The following is an 18,498-nucleotide window of genomic DNA, read 5'->3' on the forward strand; positions in this document are numbered from 1 at the left end:
TTCATCACCAGCTCTCGGCCATCCACCCTCCCTCCCTTTGTCCCTCTGCCAGCGGCAGACACTGACCTCAGCGCTGTAAAGATTTGTGTAAAACTTGGAACCATCGTATGGAACAACCCAGCCTGAGTCCTGAGCCTCAGCACACCTGAAGACAAAAATTTCTCTAAGTCACCAAGATCTGCACATTTTACAACAGGGGTGGAAAAATACTTAGCAAGCTGGGCACCATCCAAAATCTTTAAGAGACAGAGAAAATGGTTTCGTTTTATAATTTGTTTTACAATTTTGCTACCTTGTGTATGTGGGCGGGGGGGGGGGGGGGGGGGGGGAGGGTCCAATTTTTTGTAGAGCTTAAAATCAAGCATGAATGCTTTTGAAAACCTGTCCAGCCAGAGGCATGACTTTGTTCAAGCAAAGTAATTGGGCTCAGGCTTTGTGTGAAGGTCAACCATGGGCCCCAAGACCCAAAATCACTGTTGCAAAATGCACAAAGGCCAGAAACATGTTATTGATGTCTTTCAGTTGCTGGGTTGTCCAGCCTTAGTGCTCAAGGATGCAATCCATTTGGGGTTTCAGGAGTTCCCCCACTGAATGCAAATAGATCTCATGCATATTCAATGGGGAAATCCTGAAAGGCCGAGGTTGTGAACAACACAACATAACATTTAGACTAAAGTTAATGAAACACTAGGTTTTGTATTTTTGTGGGTGCATTTTGCTCTTTGTCTTACAATAACAAAAGTGAAAACTTGCCTTTAACTAGACCAATTCAAACCAGTAAGTTATATACCCCAACAAACAGAGGCAGAGAAAAAACAAGCTCCAGTGATATCACCAGTATAAGATGGTGAAGCCTGGAGCTAGTCAGTATCTGTCTGCCTCCAGTGGATGCAGTGCAGCTGGTTAGGATTTTTTTGTTTAGGACCGATGTCCAAAGCCTAAGCTACAGCTGGGGGTCCCTGTGGTTGAGTATGTATGGGGATCATTTTCAAAGCACTTAAGACTTACAAAGTTCCCCATTACTATTAAACAGGGGCGTAGGCACGGGTGGGCCTAGGCCCACCCACTTAAGCCCAAGGCCCACCCAGGAATGGTGCACCCCGAGTCGTGGCATTCCTCCTTCCCTCCCTCGCCCGACCCGTCAGACTTCCTCCGCTCCTCCTCCGTTCCCCCCTCAGTTCCGTCCGTCCGTCCGTCCCCCGTCCCCCCCCACAAATGTTTTTAACCTGTCCTTTTTGTTTAAGCAGCGACCGACGTGAAGACACTGCTTCAAGTTCTCCCTTTCCTCTTCACTGTGTCCGTCCCGCCTTTACGATGACGTATTTCCTGTTTCCGCGAAGGCGAGACGAACACTGTGTGAAGAGGAAAGGGAGAACATGAAGCTGGCGAGCGTTGCAGTGCCTTCACGTCGCTCGCTGCTACTGAAAGAAAAAGGCCAGGTTCGTGTGCGGGGGGACGGAGAGGACTCGGAGGGCTTTTGGGGAACTTAGGGAGGGCAGGGAGACTCGCTGGCCATGGATGGGAGGGGAGGGGGGAACAGAGAGGATTCGGAGGGCTTTTGGGGAACTTAGGGAGGGCAGGGAGACTCGCTGGCCATGGGTGGGAGGGGAGGGGGGAACGGAGAGGATTCGGAGGGCTTTTGGGGAGCTGAGGGAGGGCAGGGAGACTCGCTGGCCATGGGTGGGAGGGGAGGGGGGGGACGGAGAGGATTCGGAGGGCTTTTGGGGAACTGAGGGAGGGCAGGGAGACTCGCTGGCCATGGGTGGGAGGGGAGGGGGGAATGGAGAGGATTCGGAGGGCTTTTGGGGAGCTGAGGGAGGGCAGGGAGACCATTGCTGGAGGGAAGGGGACAGAGGAAATTGCTGGACATCAGGAGATGGATGGATGGAGGGGAGAGAGGAAATTGCTGGACATGGATGATGGGAGGGCAGGGGCAGAAAACATAAGGACACAGGAGGATGGTGGACATGGTGAGTGAAAAAATATCAAATAGAAAGAAGACACTGCATAAAACAGAAGACACTGGGACCAACGCAAATAGAAAAACTAAATGATCAGACAACAAAGGTAGAAAACATTTTTTAATTCAGAATTTATTAATTGGAATATGTCAGCTTTTGGAAATGTGCATCTGTGATATTTTGCATGTAAGTTTCAGTTTTTCTAGTATTGCTACATGCTGAGTCTGACTTCTTGAGATAACTTTCCAGTTCAGAAATTTGCCTTCATATCTGTTGTGTCATGTGTTTTTCATGTGTGATCAAGGTGCAGTATTCTGCTAGCGTGTAGTATTTGCAGCCTTTTTTGTTTCACTAGGTTGTGTACTGGTGTTTTAGAGCCCGGTGTAATTATAGTGCTGCCTTTCCACGCATAAGGTTGTAGCTCGTCCTGTCCTTGGAATTAGTGCTGTTATGGTTTGGTAAGGTTATAAGTGTGTTTTTGCACAAGTTTGTGTATAGTGTTTTGCAGTGGAGTATTTGTGTATTGGCCTTACTGAGATGGCACCAAAACATCAGAAAGGGTGTAGAGCCTAAATCATGACACACTACCTCTTGAAGGATCTATATATGGTCGTTAATAAAAGGAGCTCATTGTGAACACTATCCACCCTAAAAAGGTGTTTTGTGGCTGTACATGAGAATTGTGATATGATCCCTTGTTTCATATTGTTGACGGTCTGCATTTTCTGTATCGGTATATTGGTGTATTAGGGTCTGCCCAATGTAATATTTATGGTACAGTAAGGTTCTGAGTGTGTTTTTGCACAAATTTGTGCATAGTGTTTGCAGTTGAGCGATTGTCGCTTTGATTGATGCTTTGATCAACCACTTTATTCTTTGACATACGATACATATCTAATATCTAAATTTATTTAAAGGTATTAATTGTCAGTGGGGTGGAGCTAGGGAGAGGTGCCAGACCATAGACTGGAGGCGTGGAAGGAAGAAAAGTGCTGGACCGATTGGTATTAATTGCCTTTGGAGAAAGTCTTCAGCTAACAAAGCTTGAGGATCCTCATTAGCTAAAGTATTTATATTTTGAGATGGAGGTATGTCGGAGCAGTGATAATTTTGTGCCCACCCACTTTAGGCTCAGGCCCACCCAAAATTGGCTGTCTGGCTACGCCACTGCTATTAAATGCTTTTAAAATACATAGTAACATAGTAGATGACGGCAGAAAAAGACCTGCACGGTCCATCCAGTCTGCCCAACAAGATAAACTCATATGTGCTACTTTTTGTGTATACCTTACCTTGATTTGTATCTGTCATTTTCAGGGCACAGACCATATAAGTCTGCCCAGCACTATCCCCGCCTCCCAACCACCAGCCCCGCCACCCAATCTCAGCTAAGCTTCCGAGGATCCATTCCCTCGGAACAGGATTCCTTTATGTTTATCCCATGCATGTTTGAATTCCGTTACCATTTTCCTCTCCACCACTTCCCGTGGGAAAGCATTCCAAACATCCACCACTCTCTCCGTGAAAAAAATACTTCCTGACATTTTTCTTGAGTCTGCCCCCCTTCAATCTCATATCATGCCCTCTAGTTCTACCGCCTTCCCATCTCCAGAAAAGGTTCATTTGCGGATTAATACCTTTCAGATATTTGAACGTCTGTATCATATCACCCCTGTTTCTCCTTTCCTCCAGGGTATACATGTTCAGGTCAGCAAGTCTCTTCTTATACGTCTTGTAAAACAAATCCCATACCATTCTCGTAGCTTTTCTTTGCACCGCTTCAATTCTTTTTACATCCTTAGCAAGATACGGCCTCCAGACCTGAACACAATACTCCAGGTGGGGCCTCACCAACAACTTATACAGGGGCATTAAAACCTCTTCTCTTCTGCTGGTCACTCCCCTTTCTATACAGCCTAGCAACCTTCTACTTACGGCCACCGCCTTGTCACACTGTTTCGTCACCTTCAGATCCTCAGATACTATCACCCCAAGATCCCTCTCCCCATCGGTACCTATCAGACTCTCACCGTCTAACACATACGTCTCCCGTGGATTTCTACTCCCTAAGTGCATCACTTTGCATTTCTTCACATTGAATTTTAATTGCCAAACCTTAGACCATTCTTCTAGCTTCCGCAGATACCTTTTTCATGTTTTCCACTCCCTCCCGGGTGTCCACTCTGTTACAAATCTTAGTATCATCCGCAAAAAGGCAACACTTTACCTTCTAACCCTTCAGCAATGTCACTTACAAATATATTGAACAGAATTGGTCCCAGCACCGATCCCTGAGGCACTCCACTACTCACTTTTCCCTCATCCAAGCGAATTCCATTTACCACCACCCTCTGGTGTCTGTCCGTCAACCAGTTCCTAATCCAGTTCACCACTTTGGGTCCTATATTCAGCCCGTCCAGTTTGTTCAAGAGCCTCCTGTGGGGAACCGTGTCCAAAGCTTTGCTGAAATCTAGGTAGATTACGTCTATAGCACATCCCTGATTTAATTCTCCAGTCACCCAGTCAAAGAATTCAATGAGGTTCGTTTGGCACGATTTCCCTTTGGTAAAACCATGTTGTCTCGGATCTTGCAACTTATTGGCTTCCAGGAAATTCATTATCCTTTCCTTCAGCATCACTTCCATTACTTTTCCAATAATTGAAGTGAGGCTTACTGGCCTGTAGTTTCCAGCTTCTTCCCTATCACCACTTTTGTGAAGAGGGACCACATCCGCTGTTCTCCAATCCCATGGAACCTCTCCCATTTCCAATGATTTATTAAACAAATCTAAGCTCCTTTAATATCCTGGGGTGGATCCCGTCCAGTCCCACGACTTTGTCCACCTTTAGCTTTTCAAGTTGTTTATACACACTCTCTTCCGTGAACGGTGCTATATCTACTCCATTTTCATTTGCACTTTTGCCAGTCCATCGCAGTCCTTCTCCAGGATTTTCTTCTGTGAAAACAGAACAAAAGTATCTATTTAGCAAATTTGCTTTTTCTTCATCATTATCTACATAGCGGTTCGCAGCGTCTTTCAGTCTCACAATTCCCTTGTCTTCCTCCTTTCACTAATATACCTGAAGAAATTTTTGTCACCCCTCCTTACATTTCTAGCCATTTTTTCTTCCGCTTTCGCCAGACGTATCTCTCTCTTGGCTTCTTTCAGTTTCCTCCGGTATTCCTCTCCGTGTTCGGCTTCTTGAGTTTGTGTGTATTTCAGGAACGCCAACTCTTTAGCCTTTATTTTCTCTTGCTTGGAGAACCATATCGGTTTCCTTTTTTTCTCTTGCTTTTATTTACTCTCCTTACATAAATGCTTGTGGCTCTATTTATAGCTTCTTTCAGCCTGGACCACTGTCCTTCCACTTCTTGTTCGTTCTCCCAGCCCATCAGCTCCTTCCTCAGGTATTCCCCCATTTTACTAAAATCAGCACACTTGAAATCTAAGACTGAGTTTTGAGTGGCCACCTCCCACTTCAGCCGTCATATCGAACCAAACCGTTTGATGGTCACTGCTATTACTATTAAGTGCTTTGAAAATATGCCTCTATAGGGGCAATATACTCCCAAGGGTCGGCCCACAGGTTCCCCTGGTTGAAATGGAGGTACTGTGTTTAGGATGTAACCCTCAATTCTGCTCTGAACCCTAGCCCATGGGTTAGTGTTCTGCGAGGGGCCTGGCACAGGTCCTACAGGGCTCCTGCCAGTGGGGCTGTGGGCCCTTCTGAGGCAACCCTTCTTCCCTACCAGAGCCTCTAGGGAGCAAGCACAAACAAAAACTGTTAAGGGTTCTTTGAGCCAAACAGTCTTACTGGCTGTCTGCTTCATAAAACTTATTAGAGAAAAAAACCCAGCAAGTTTAGCTCAGCAGAGGCTCTGGAGTAGGAAGGCGGCCAGAGTAATCTCAATCAGCAGTGGTCCAGGTGAGTGGGTCATTTGGGAAAAGGCAGTGCAGGCAACTCAAAGCAGTTGGTGGCTTTCTTCAATCCCTGGCTCTTCCTGCCCCAATTGTGGAGTGGGATCCTCTGGGCAGTGGCTGAGGGTGCCAAAAAGGGCTTGCAGTTGGCAGCAGGTGGTCAGACTGGTTTAGGCCCCCCCCCCTCCCCAGTTTTACAGTACGTTCCTGGAGACATGTTTTTAGTGTGAAAGTTGGCCATCTTTGATTTGGACCAGCTGTTTCCTGCATGGGGGCTGGTTGACTCAGGGCTGAATTCAGAAAACTCCAGAAATACCCCCTCACCCTCTTTCCTCCTGGACAAAGCCTAAGGGGCCCAGGATTTGATTTTAGTCCCCAGCTGGTGGTGGCCATTGTAAAGGGGTTGGCATGATATGAACCTTCCGGTTCAGGGCCTTGCAGGGGTGGCCCCAGGAACCGTGCCTTCCTCCTTATGTCTCAAGTGCCCTGGGGCTGCCAGCTCGGGGGTTGGAGGAGGAAGTACCAGCCCAGCTCCCTGCTCTCTCCCCTTGCATAGATCCAGGTTCAGGGGATGACTCTACACCCCAGGGGAGGACACTGTCTCCAGTGGTTCATCGCTTGACGTAAAGAGCTCCCTGCCCTGATTGACCAGGTGGTGGCAGTGGCTCTGCATACTGCAGAGGGCCCCTTGGAGGTGGGAAGAGACCTCATCCTTTAAGTTTATCAGACGCTCACAAAGGCTTTTCCACTTCACCAAACTCTGTTGGAGATGGTCCTCAAGGAGTGGGGGGTCCCTGGGCTAGTCTCATGCAAGTCTGAGCTCACGGGGAGAACAGAGTTGGAGACCCCATTTTCCCCACCTAAGAGTGATACCCTGATCACTGCTTTGACTAAAATGATGATTCCAATGAAAGGCAGCTTGGTCCTCAAGGGCCTTCATGATAGGAAAGGGGAGATGCTTGTATAGCACCTCTTCAGGATTATGGCCCTGGTGATGCAAGCTGTCATTCACGAGGGCTGTGCAGCCAGTGTTCTGCACCGCTGGGTACAGCAGCTTTCTCCTTCCCTGGAGTCTGCAAGCCTAGAGTCATGAATGCTTTCTCATTCAATGTCCTTTATGACCTGATCCAGATATGCTCAAATGCCATAGCCTTGATGTCCAATGGTGGCTCTGGTTCAGAAACTGGACAGCGGACTCCATCTTTAAGATGCACCCCAGCAAGATGCCCTTCAAGGGCCATTTGCTGTTTGGCCAGGAGCTGGAGAAACTGGTGAAGATGAGGTCCCAGCACTTATCTGATGACAAACCTTGGGAAGCAGCAAGATCATTAGGTGGCAGGAGTCACACTTGCACATAGGGTCATTTTCAACCCGTTAGGAAGTCAACTCCCAATGTGTTGGTAGCAAAGGGCCAGCCCTTTCAAGGAGCAAGGCTATCCCCTGGTTCTGTCTTTCCTCCAGGAATGGACCCTCACAACCTTGAACCGGTGGATCCAAGAGGTGGTGCACGATGGCTACACGTTAGTTTGCCAAACCCATCTCAGGCGCCTTTATGGTATCCCCCTGCAGTTCACGTCTCAAATGTCAGGTGATAGAAGAGTACTTATTATGCCTGTTTCAGCTGGGGGGGGCATGCAAATTTAACTCATGAATATTCTTTGGAGAGGAGGATCCAAGATGGCGATTAGCATGGACGTGTGGTAGCAGCTCCGACCCTTTCATAGTCAACTGCTACACGGAAGTTTTCTCTGACCCGAAACGGTGAAGAGAAAAGGGAAGCCCAGCATGCCTACCTCCACAGGCCGGGTTAATCCCCCTTCTTTGCGGCAAAAGACTTTAGAAGAGTCGGGTCTGCGACCGCCGGGACTGCAAGCTGGCGCTTCGAGTGATCCACCGGTGTCATCGGATCTAAGCACAGAGGGAGTAACACTGAGTTCTCCCTCGTTGACAACACCTCCGAGGCCCGGGGGAGAGCTGATGGCTACGTTGGAAGTGGTGCCCCAGTGGTTGTGTGTGGCGACCCCATGGCCACGTCCTCGCCAGTGGCAACAACGAAACCAGGCAGGATTGGCGGTACAAACTCCCCTGCCTTAGGTAAAGCTGAGCGAGCCCTCCGTGAAGCTAGGAGTAATAGTAAAACCTCAAGTTGTCACAATGGACCTGTTACGGGAAGCTATTCAAGGATTAAACACCACCTTACAATAGATTGCCGGTTCGATACGTGGAGAAGTGGCAGAATTATCTCAAGTTCAAAATTCGCTGACTGGTAAGGTGGAGGAGCAGAAAACTACAGTGGAAACCCTTGAAGATGAGGTAAAATCTATTAAATCATCTGTAGTGGTAATTATAAAAGATAAAGACTTCCAGAGATGAAAAATTGATTATTTGGAGAATAAGAAGAAATAATTTACGTTTTTTGAATTTTCCTAAATCTCCTCTTATCCCAGATAAAGATATGTTAAAATATTTCGTGGAAGTGTTGGCTCTTCCTCCTGAAAGTTTTCCTCCAATAACAAGACTGCAATACATCTCTGGAGCTGGAATACGAAGACTACCTCAAACTATTCAATCTGATTTAAACTTAACACAATTTCTTGAAAGCTCTCTAGAAGTCATCTGAGAAAGGACAACACTATTGGTTACTTTTGCTCTGGAACCGGACCGCAATAATATATTTAGACTCTACTTCCGCCACATTCAAACTCCATTCCTGGGATCAAAAATACAAATTTTTCCTGATCTTTCAAGAGTAAAAGAGAAGGAAAGAATTTATGCTTTTAAAAGTAAAAGTTCTCCAATTAGGAGGGACTTTTCTACTTAAATTTCCATGTAAATGTTATATTTCCTTACAATCCACTAATTATATTTTCTTTGACCCAGGGAAGCTTTTGGAATTTAGTTCAACTAAAGAGGTAGTGTGAATATCTCTTTGACGCGCTATTAGTTGGCTGCACTAGCTTTAATTCCTTCCATGTCTACATATAATTTCTTATAATTCATTACAATACTAGTAAAAAAGGCCCGTTTCTGAAACCAATGAAACGGGCGCTAGCATGTGGTTTTTTTTGTGTGTGTGTGTGTGTATGTGTCACAGAGTTATTTTTTGTGTGTGTGTGTGAGGGTGCGGTGTGTGTGCAGGTTGATGATGATGGAGGTGGTGCGTCGGTGTGCGGTTGTTTCGTTCGTTTGGCAGCCAGTCTCCAGCGATTCCTAGGCAGGGAAGGAGTACTCCTCCCCCTTCCTTGGTCACTGTTTGCTGCTGGCTGGGTTGCGGGTAATCCTTCCAGCTGGGCCGCAGCTTGTCCTGTTCGCCCACGTCCCAGATGGTGACGGGCACGTTGTTTTCCGGCTCCTCTGACTCCATGTCAAGCGATCCCAAATATAGTCTGTGCTATAGGCCCTCTGGCACTCTTCAGTACTGGCATTAGGCATTTAAAAATTCCCCCCCACCCCCCTGGTCTATTTTTGCACATACCCACAGCAGGAATATTCTTCTCTCGTTCCAGCGGTGGTTCTGTGCTCTCCGTGCTGCACAGATAATGAGCCATTCTGCTGGGGAATGCTCCTCCCTTATTGTCACGTAGTTTCCTCTGATTGGTCTGTCTTACGTTGCCTAGTGTTGCCTGGGAACGGTGTTGTGATGGTCCTTTGTGTTTCAGAATGTTGAGGGTGTTTTTTCTGATTGGTCCGTCATGCGAGGGCGGGGCAGAGAGACATGGTCAGTGTTCTGGCTTCACCACCATGAATCCATGAACCCTTCAGTGAGTGACTGAGTGACTTCAGAACGTTGTCTTCAGAACGGTGAGGGTGAGTTTTATTATAGTAGATTGTGTAATTTTTCTTGTTCTTGGATCACTAATTGTGGACTAAATTTAATTTAGAAATATGATGGAGGCTGATCAAGATGGCAGCACGAACGATTCCTCGTAAATGACTCACCTCAGTCTGCTGGAGATATCCTCTTTTTTCTTGCTATAGTAGCGAAAAGCTTTATCTGTTTTTATTTTCTTGGTTGATATGCCGCATAAGAGGAAGGGAGCCGTTAGAGTCGGAGCCCCGCCGACACTAACATCAACGCCGATCCAGCACTCTTGAGGGTTTCATATCGAGGCAATCCACTTCCATAGGGACCGGAGACCCCGTTGACTCGACGGCTCAAGGAGACGCCGAGATTCAGGGGCAGGACACATCGTTGTCCCCTCCGGCTAGACCCCCACCTCCGCAACCAGCTGTATTCAGCGGGGACGAAGCTTCCCTGAACCGCAAGTCGGAGTTAGGAGCGCTGTGCCGGGGCTCTACCGCTGGGTTATCAGCTGACACCTCAATTCCAACTGAGGTTGAAACCGCCGTAATGGCGTCGAGAACAGGAACAACTAAGGCTTCTCTGGTGAAGGTTACTCTGGAAGCTATTTGGGAAACGCTCCAGAGTGTGGATCAAGCTGTGAAAACTTCCACGGGTAAAGTAGAAACTTTATCGAACAATGTCCAAGAATTGACTGAAGTATTTGCAAAGATGAAAGTAGAGATAAATGAGAAAGTAAATTCTATAACGGAAGAAAATATAAAACAGAGAAATTTCACTGAAACTCATTAAAGATAACACTCTGATACACAACAGATTGGAAACTTTTGAAAACTATAATCGTAGATTGAATCTCCAGTTGTTACATTTTCCAAGAACACCAGTTTATTCTCCTCAAGAAATCTTTAAAAGATATTTGGTTGAAAATTTAAAATTTTTGCCTGAAAATATACCACCCCTGAACAAGATATATTATTTACCAACGAAAAAGAATAAAGAGGAAGAACAACAGATTGCACAACCACAAGGAGAATTGAATGTATCAGAATTATTAGATACTTCCTTATCAACAGCTATAATGGAAAGACAAACACTTTTAGTATCATTTATTTTCCATCAGGACTTAGAAGCAGTCAGAAAAATGGCGTTAAAGAACTTACAAGTACCATTCTATGGTGGGAAAATCTGGGTATTCCCAGATGTGACTAAACAGACCCAACTTAGCAGGAAGGAATTTTAGCTTTAAGAATTGCTACAGTAGCTTTGGGTGCAACGTTTAATTTAAACTATCCTTGCAAATGCAATGTTAAATATATGGGGATAAAATATCTTTTCTTTAAGCCTGAACATTTAAAGCAATTTATCGAACAGAAACAAGTATTACGAACCTAGCTGGGAAAAGCAACTTGACCATGGGTTTATAAAAAAGAAAATTTAAGTGGATTTAGTGTTAAGCAATTGCTTTTACATATTTCTTTGTTTAAAATTGTCTCCTGAGATATATGGATTAGTCTTCTCTGTATGGTGGTCTAATACAAGAGGGCAAAAGATTTTCCTATGTATATTGTAATTCAATATTACTTGTTATTTCCTGCTTCTATTTAATCTGTGTTTTCCTGTTTCAAGTATTAAGCTTGTAAAATTTGAAAATTTAATAAAATGATTAAAAAAAAAAGAAATTGCCTAAATATGATATAACTCACTGATTTGTATTTTTTTTCCATATTCCTGATTTATGTTTATTGCATAAATGTAAAGTTGAAAAATTCATAAATACAATTTTTTAAAATATATATATATTCTTTGCGGATATCCTGAAAACTTGACTAGCTGGGGTTTCCACAGGACAGGTTTGGGAACACTGTTCTGGGACAACTGAGCTAGGTGATCCCAAGTCACCTTTCCTGGCACAGAAACTAGAATACCTGGGGGGGGGGGGGGGGTCTGTCTTCCTCACTCAAGAGAGAATGGACAAGCTCCAGGCCCAGAAAAGGGTGTTTCATGCCCAGTCAGCACCTGGGGGGTTGATGGCAGAATTCTTGTGCGGGCTCAAATATACCCTTACAGAGGGCACTGTTACCACACTGGAGTCTCAAGTCCCATTACTTCAAGATCTGTCTGTCTCCATCTGCATCCCTCAGGTCTCTTGCTCCTGGATGGTGGTAACCACCAATGCCAGCCTGAAAGCCTGGGGTGTTCACTGCCAGGATTGGTCCCTTCAGGGGATGTGGATAGTGGTGGAGGCTGTCTGGACCATCAATTCCTCGCACTGCAAGGATTTCTCCCACTGTTACAGGGAAAAGTGGTGCGAGTGCTCTTGGACAATATGACAGCGATAGCATATGTCAACAAGTGGAGCCAAGAGCAGGGTGGTAATCTAGGAGATCTGCTGGCTATGTAGTTGGGGCGCAGTGTCACCTTTCAGTGATGCACAAAGCCGACGTGGACAACATAAAAGTGGATTGTCTCAGTTGCCAGGTTCTGGGCCAAGGAAGGTGGGAGCTAACCACGTCAGCCTTTCAGCTCATTGTGGAGCTTTGGGGTGCTCCCAAGTTCAGTCTCATAGAATATAAGAATAAGAAGTGTCGACTCTTTCATCAATTGGGTGTCTTTCCATTGCTTAAATCTGAATGAGGAAAATAAATATATGGTATTGGACAGGCTGCATAGTTCTGTTTCAAACTTCAGAACTGATATTAGAGGGGACTAACTACATGCTGGAATCGCATCTAAAAATTTTGGAAGAAATGCTGGATAATGAATTATGTTGGAACTACATGTACAAGTAGTCAGTAGGACAGTCTTTTGGATGTTAAGAAAATTGAGAGATCTATGGTTGCTTAGAATTACATCTATTTAGATTAGCTGTCCAGTCACCTATACTGTCACAGCTAGATTATAGCATCTTACATGAACCTCAATATGTATACGCTGGAAGAGAGGCAAGAGAGAGGAGATATGATAGAGACATTTAAATACCTCAGTGGCGTTAATGTACAGGAGGTTTCAAATGAAGGAAACCTCTGGAATGAGAGGGCATAAGATGAAGTTAAGAGGAAATAGGCTTAGGCTAAATCTGAGGAAATACTCTTTCACGGAAAGGGTGGTGGATGTGTGGAATGGCCTCCCAGTGGAAGTCGTGGAGACGAAGACCATGTCTGAGTTTAAGAAGGCGTGGGACAGACACGTGGGATCTCTTAAGGAGCAGTTTGTGGTTACTGAGAATGGGCAGACTGGATGGGCCCATTTGGCCCTTATCTGCCGTCATGTTTCTACGTTTCTATATGTGGGCAAAACTGCAGATCCTTCAAAACATCGCCACAAGATTTCTATGCTCAGCAGATAAATTTGATAGAATTATACTACTATTTATTAAACCCCATGGGCTCCTGATACAAACTAGGTCTGTTTTTTTAATTTGTGAACATTAGTGTCTTTTACATTTCAAGGATAGGCTCATTATTCCCCAAATTCTATAAAAAGCATTAAAAATTGCACACGAGCATATTTGCATGCACACTGTAATTGAATGAGCTAATTAGCACCATCTTAACAAATGGCATTAATTAGAATTAAAATGTACATGTGTGAATTTAGGCACAGGATCCACACCTACATTTTACATACGAGTCGAGAAAAGGGGGCGCAGGTCACGGGCAGATCGGGGGAGGGCATTCCTTTCAGTTACGTGTTTAATTATAGAGTAAGGTGGGATGTGCTCCTAATTTAGGCATAAGTGTTCGCACCACATTTTCACTGGTGAAAGTAGCCATGCCTAAATGTAGTCGCGGTTCCTGGGCATAAAAGCTATTCTATAAACCACACCAAACTTAAAGCACGGTTTATAGAATAGCACCAATTTGGTGGTGGGGGGGGGGGGGGGGGGGGTCAGCGCTGATTTTTTTTTTTTTAGGAATATTTATTTCACTCAAGTACAAATTGTGTCTGCTCATGGAGACATTATTTAACCCTCCATTTCCCAACTCCCTTGTAAACCGTTTGACCATTTGATAAGTAAAGGCAGAATATAAAGATCTAATAAACAAAACATACATGTTGGCATTTTCCACCATTTTGTTGCTTGAATGTCTATAGCAGTCTATGGACATTTCCTCCAAGAACTTGGAACTTAACTGCCGATACCACATCCGCTGGCGACGATTGCCAGAGCTTAACTATTAAAATAGTTCCTCCTGTTCATTTTAAAAGTAGTACCATGTAGTGAACTCTCAGGGATGTAGAGCTAAGAAGAGATTCTTTAAGTTGTGGACTCCACATATGCACACTCTCCCTACGCAGGTACACTCTGCATTTTTGAATACTTTAAAATTTGTGACTTTATGAGACTGAGGCATATTTTCAAAGCACTTAGACTTACAAAGTTCCATAGGGAACTTAGGGGGTCTTTTACTAAAGCTTAGCTCGAGTTATCTGCAGCTGGGCCCATAGGAATAAAATGGGACCTGCTGCAGATAACTCAAGCTAAATTTTAGTAAAAGACCCCCTATGCTTTGAAAATGAGCCCCTATGCCTTCTAAGATTGGATGATCCAGATGTCATGTCTTTAATTCTTAAGACTTTTGGTCTCAGAGGCGCTGAGGGAGTGGTCAGGATGGACGAGTTTACTGTGCATGGGATTACTGAGATTGGATACCTGATTGTCGTTGTCTTTTAGCATTTTACTATTTGCAGTTGCAATCTCTTATTAGTTGTACTGAGTTACCTATCATTTTAAATCCTCATAATATTTTCTCATAAAAATAGTACCATGTAACTTCCATGAGTGTCCCCCTAGTCTTTGTACTTTCTGAAAGAGTTAAAAAAAAAAAAGTAAATTTACGTTTACTCGTTCTACATCACTAAGTATTTTGTAAACCTCTATCATATCTCCCCTCATCTGTCTCTTTTCCAAGCTGAAGAGCTTGAGCTCTAACCTCTTAAGCCTTTCCTCATGAGAGGAGTTCCATCCCCGTCATCATTTTGATCACCCTTCTTTGAACCTTTTCTAATTCTGCTATATGATATTTAAGATACAGCAACCAGAACTGCACACAATACTCATGGTGTGATTGCACCATGCAGCAATGCAGAGGCATTAAAATATTCTTTGTATTATTTTCTATCCCTTTCTTAATAATTCCTAGCATTCTGTTTGTTTTTTTAACACAGTGGGCAAAAGATTTCAGCGTACTGTCCATGATAACGCTTAGATCTTTTTCTTGGGTGCTGACTCCTAAGTTGGACCCTAGTATCAATTAACTATGATTTGGATTATTCTTCCCAATGTGTATCACTTTGCACTTGTCCACATTAAATCTCATCTGTCATTTGGATGCCCAGTCTGCCAACTTCCTAAAGCTTTCCTGCAATTTCTTCACAATCTGTATATGTTTTAACAATTTTGAATAATTTTGGGTCATCTGCAAATGTAATCACCTCATTCGTGGTTCTAATTTCTAGATCATTCTTTTCTGAAGCACTACAAACTTTATATATGGGCTTGTGGCAACAGCGCCTTTGACAGGGCAATTGTTCACGGAGTTTTTGTCTTCCTCCTGCTTGGATATATAGAGCACTCTGGTACAGCCAACTGGTTTGGACTGGTCTAGCTGGATGATAAGAAAGATGAAATTAAATTTAACCTGTTAATTTCCTTTCTTTGAGTCCTGCTAGACCAGTCCAACTTCCTGTCCTGGAAGACTACAGGTTTGGGGATCATCTCTAGCAGCTCATGCTTTATATTTTTGGTTACTTGTTCAGTTGTTATGCGTTTAGTTCTTTGGGGGCCTTAGTGTGTCCTGAGGAATTCCACTTGGCTTTGGTACAGCATATCAACTAGCTTCAGGCTACACCTTCTCTTATATTGGTGATGCTGGAAGACCTTGTCTTTTCTCTACCTCCTTATGCTGGTCAGGGGATATAAACACACTGGTTTGGACTGGTCTAGCAGTACTCAAGGAAAGGAAATTAATAGATAAGATTAAATTTCCCTTTTCCACTTCTTCCCTCCAACCAGCCACACTCACCCCCTTCCTCTCCCATGCAGTAAGAATAGCGCTAAGCTTTAACAATTCTTGGGCATGGGCTGGCACCCAGGCGCCAGGACTTTTCCATCCTCATCTTACAGTGTTCAAGCAGCAAAGGCTCAGATGCAGTGCAGGACCCAACTCCCCCCCCCCCCCCCCCAAAAAAAAAAAAAAAAAAAGAGAGAGACAAAATGCAAATATACTCAAGTGTGCCCCAATACACAGACCAAAAACATAAGTATGTATATCTTGGTACACAAAATTATGTTTACAGGGTTGGAAACATAAGAACTTAGATGACAAAATGCTTTCCTTAAAAAAAACATAAATAAAATGAACAAGAAATGTTTTCTATTATTAAGAGCATATAAAAGTTGTTTCAAACTCGGATCTATACTTTCATTAAAAAAAAAAAAAAAAAACCTATACAAAATTTTTCTGTATAACTCAACCAATTTCAATAAAATTTGGGATATATCATCCTGAATAAGTTTGCAATAAGCCTATACTACACTGGCAACATCATCATCATCATCACTGATTATCATCACAATAAGTGCAGACACCATTTTACTTTAAACACATTTACCATGGTTTTCAGTCAGGAGGATCTGATCCTTATTACAAAATTTGTATCTTGAGAAGGGTTATGGTTCTCAAAGACTGGGTTCAGTGCAAGAGTTTCAAAAAAGTGGAAGATGGTAGTGTAGAATATGTTTTGAAGAAACTGAGAAACGGGCTCAACTGATTGCTAGACAGAAAACGGCAGGGCCCAATCAGTTTGAACTGAAGAAAACATTGCGACAGTTGAAGAATCAGGTGGTGAAGAGAAGACATTTAGGAGGGGTGGCCGGCGTGAGTGTAGGCTTATTGCAAATTTATTCAGGATGATATCTTAAATGTTATTGAAACTACGCTTTGTACAGTTTTGTTTTGTTTTCTAAACACAGTGTATATTTATGCATATATGCAAGTCATGCACACATAGAGGAGGTGCACACAATTATTGTGTAAAACACACATATTCATACACCTTTCTTACTTTTGCACTTGCTTGGTCTTCATGATAGAGTCACAGAGGATGTTCGTGCCAACCCGGAGAATGCAGGCCGAGACCAGCAGGAAGAAAAGGATTAGAACCGAGACAACTACAGAAATGTTCAGCCACCGGGTGCCCCTTGAGTAAAAGGAACAGCATGAATTTGATGTTATTGATATTTTACTACATAGTAAGGTAAAATTATGTATCATACCTGATAATTTTCTTTCCATTAATCATAGCTGATCAATCCATAGACTGGTGGGTTGTGTCCATCTACCAGCAGATGGAGATAGAGAGCAATCCTTTTGCCTCCCTATATGTGGTCATGTGCTGCCGGAAACTCCTCAGTATGTCGATATCAAAGCTCCATCCGCAGGACTCAGCACTTAGAGAATTACACCCACAAAGGGACACTCTGCCCAGCTCACCACCGCCGAAACGGTGGAGGGGAATTAACCCAGCTCATCCCCACACAAGTGGGGGAGGGGAATCCGTCCAGCTCATCCCCGCAGAGCGGGGGAGGGACACCACCCCGCCGATGCGGGGGGGATCTGGCTTATCCTGCAACCGCAACCGCGGAAGGAGCTGACTGACCCTAACACCGCCGAAGCGGGAGGGGTACAAAGCTGCCCTACAGCCGCACGAAGCGGGAGGGAGCGCCGGCCACTGCAATGGCTTCCTTGACCCATCTTGCCACTGTAGGCTTAGCAGCCTGCAGACCCTTACGAGGACCTGCAAACAGGACAAACAGATGATCCGACTTCCGGAAATCATTGGTCACTTCCAAGTATCTGATGATGACTCGTCTCACATCTAGATATTTGAGAGCAGAGTACTCCTCTGGGTAGTCCTCCCTACGAAAGGATGGGAGACAGAGCTGCGGATTCACATGGAAGCGAGAAACAATCTTGGGCAGGAAGGAAGGCACTGTGCGAATAGACACGCCTGCCTCAGTGAACTGCAGAAAAGGCTCTCGACATGAGAGCGCCTGGAGCTCGGAAACTCTTCTGGCTGAAGTGATAGCCACCAAAAAGACTGCTTTCAACATCAGGTCTTTCAGAGATGCCCTCGACAAGGGTTCAAACGGCGGCTTCTGCAAGGCTCTTAGCACCAGGTTGAGATTCCACGCAGGCACCACTGAGTGCAGAGGAGGGTGCAGGTGCCTGCGAAGCCAGGGAAGCACCCTTCAGGCGGCCCCTGAAGCAAGCCAGAGCCGCTACCTGGACTTTAAGGGAACTGAGCGACAGGCCTTTCTGCAGACCTTCTTGCAGGAACGCCAACACTGAAGAAATTGGAGCAGTGAAGGGAGAAAGTGAGCCTGCTTCACACCACGCTGCAAAGGTACGCCAAACCCTGGCGTAAGCAGTAGAAGTAGAGCGCTTCCTCGCTCTCAGCATAGTGGCGATGACCTTGTCCGAGAAGCCCTTCTTCCTCAGACGCTGCCGCTCAATAGCCAGGCCGTAAGACCAAAGGGGGAGGGATCCTCCATCACCACGGGACCCTGATGCAACAGGCCCTGCTCCACTGGCAGTCGCAGAGGGTCGTCCACTGAGAGCCTGATCAAGTCCGCATACCAGGGACGTCTGGGCCAGTCCGGACCCACCAGGATTATCTGGCCCGGATGCTTTGCCACCCGGTCTAGTACCCTGCCCAACATGGGCCAGGGTGGGAACACATAGAGAAGCTCCTGTGTCAGCCACTGTTGGAGAAGAGCATCTACTCCCAGAGATCGAGGGTCCCGTCCTCT

At 44.9% G+C, this 18,498-nt stretch overlaps 1 protein-coding gene across 1 annotated transcript in view; it reads right to left on the reverse strand.

The window, feature by feature from the left end:
- Positions 1–18,498, reverse strand: part of TMEM179B (transmembrane protein 179B) — a 33,464-nt gene that overhangs the window by 2,510 nt on the left and 12,456 nt on the right. Inside the window, exons 3-4 of the mRNA XM_030219521.1 lie at positions 16,752–16,886; positions 67–145 (exon numbers count right to left, since the gene is read on the reverse strand). Of these exons, the coding sequence (XP_030075381.1) occupies positions 67–145; positions 16,752–16,886 (214 nt within the window). The remainder of the gene's footprint in view (positions 1–66; positions 146–16,751; positions 16,887–18,498) is intronic.

This window comes from Microcaecilia unicolor, chromosome 11 (assembly GCF_901765095.1).
Source record: "Microcaecilia unicolor chromosome 11, aMicUni1.1, whole genome shotgun sequence".
Lineage (NCBI taxonomy): Eukaryota > Metazoa > Chordata > Amphibia > Gymnophiona > Siphonopidae > Microcaecilia > Microcaecilia unicolor.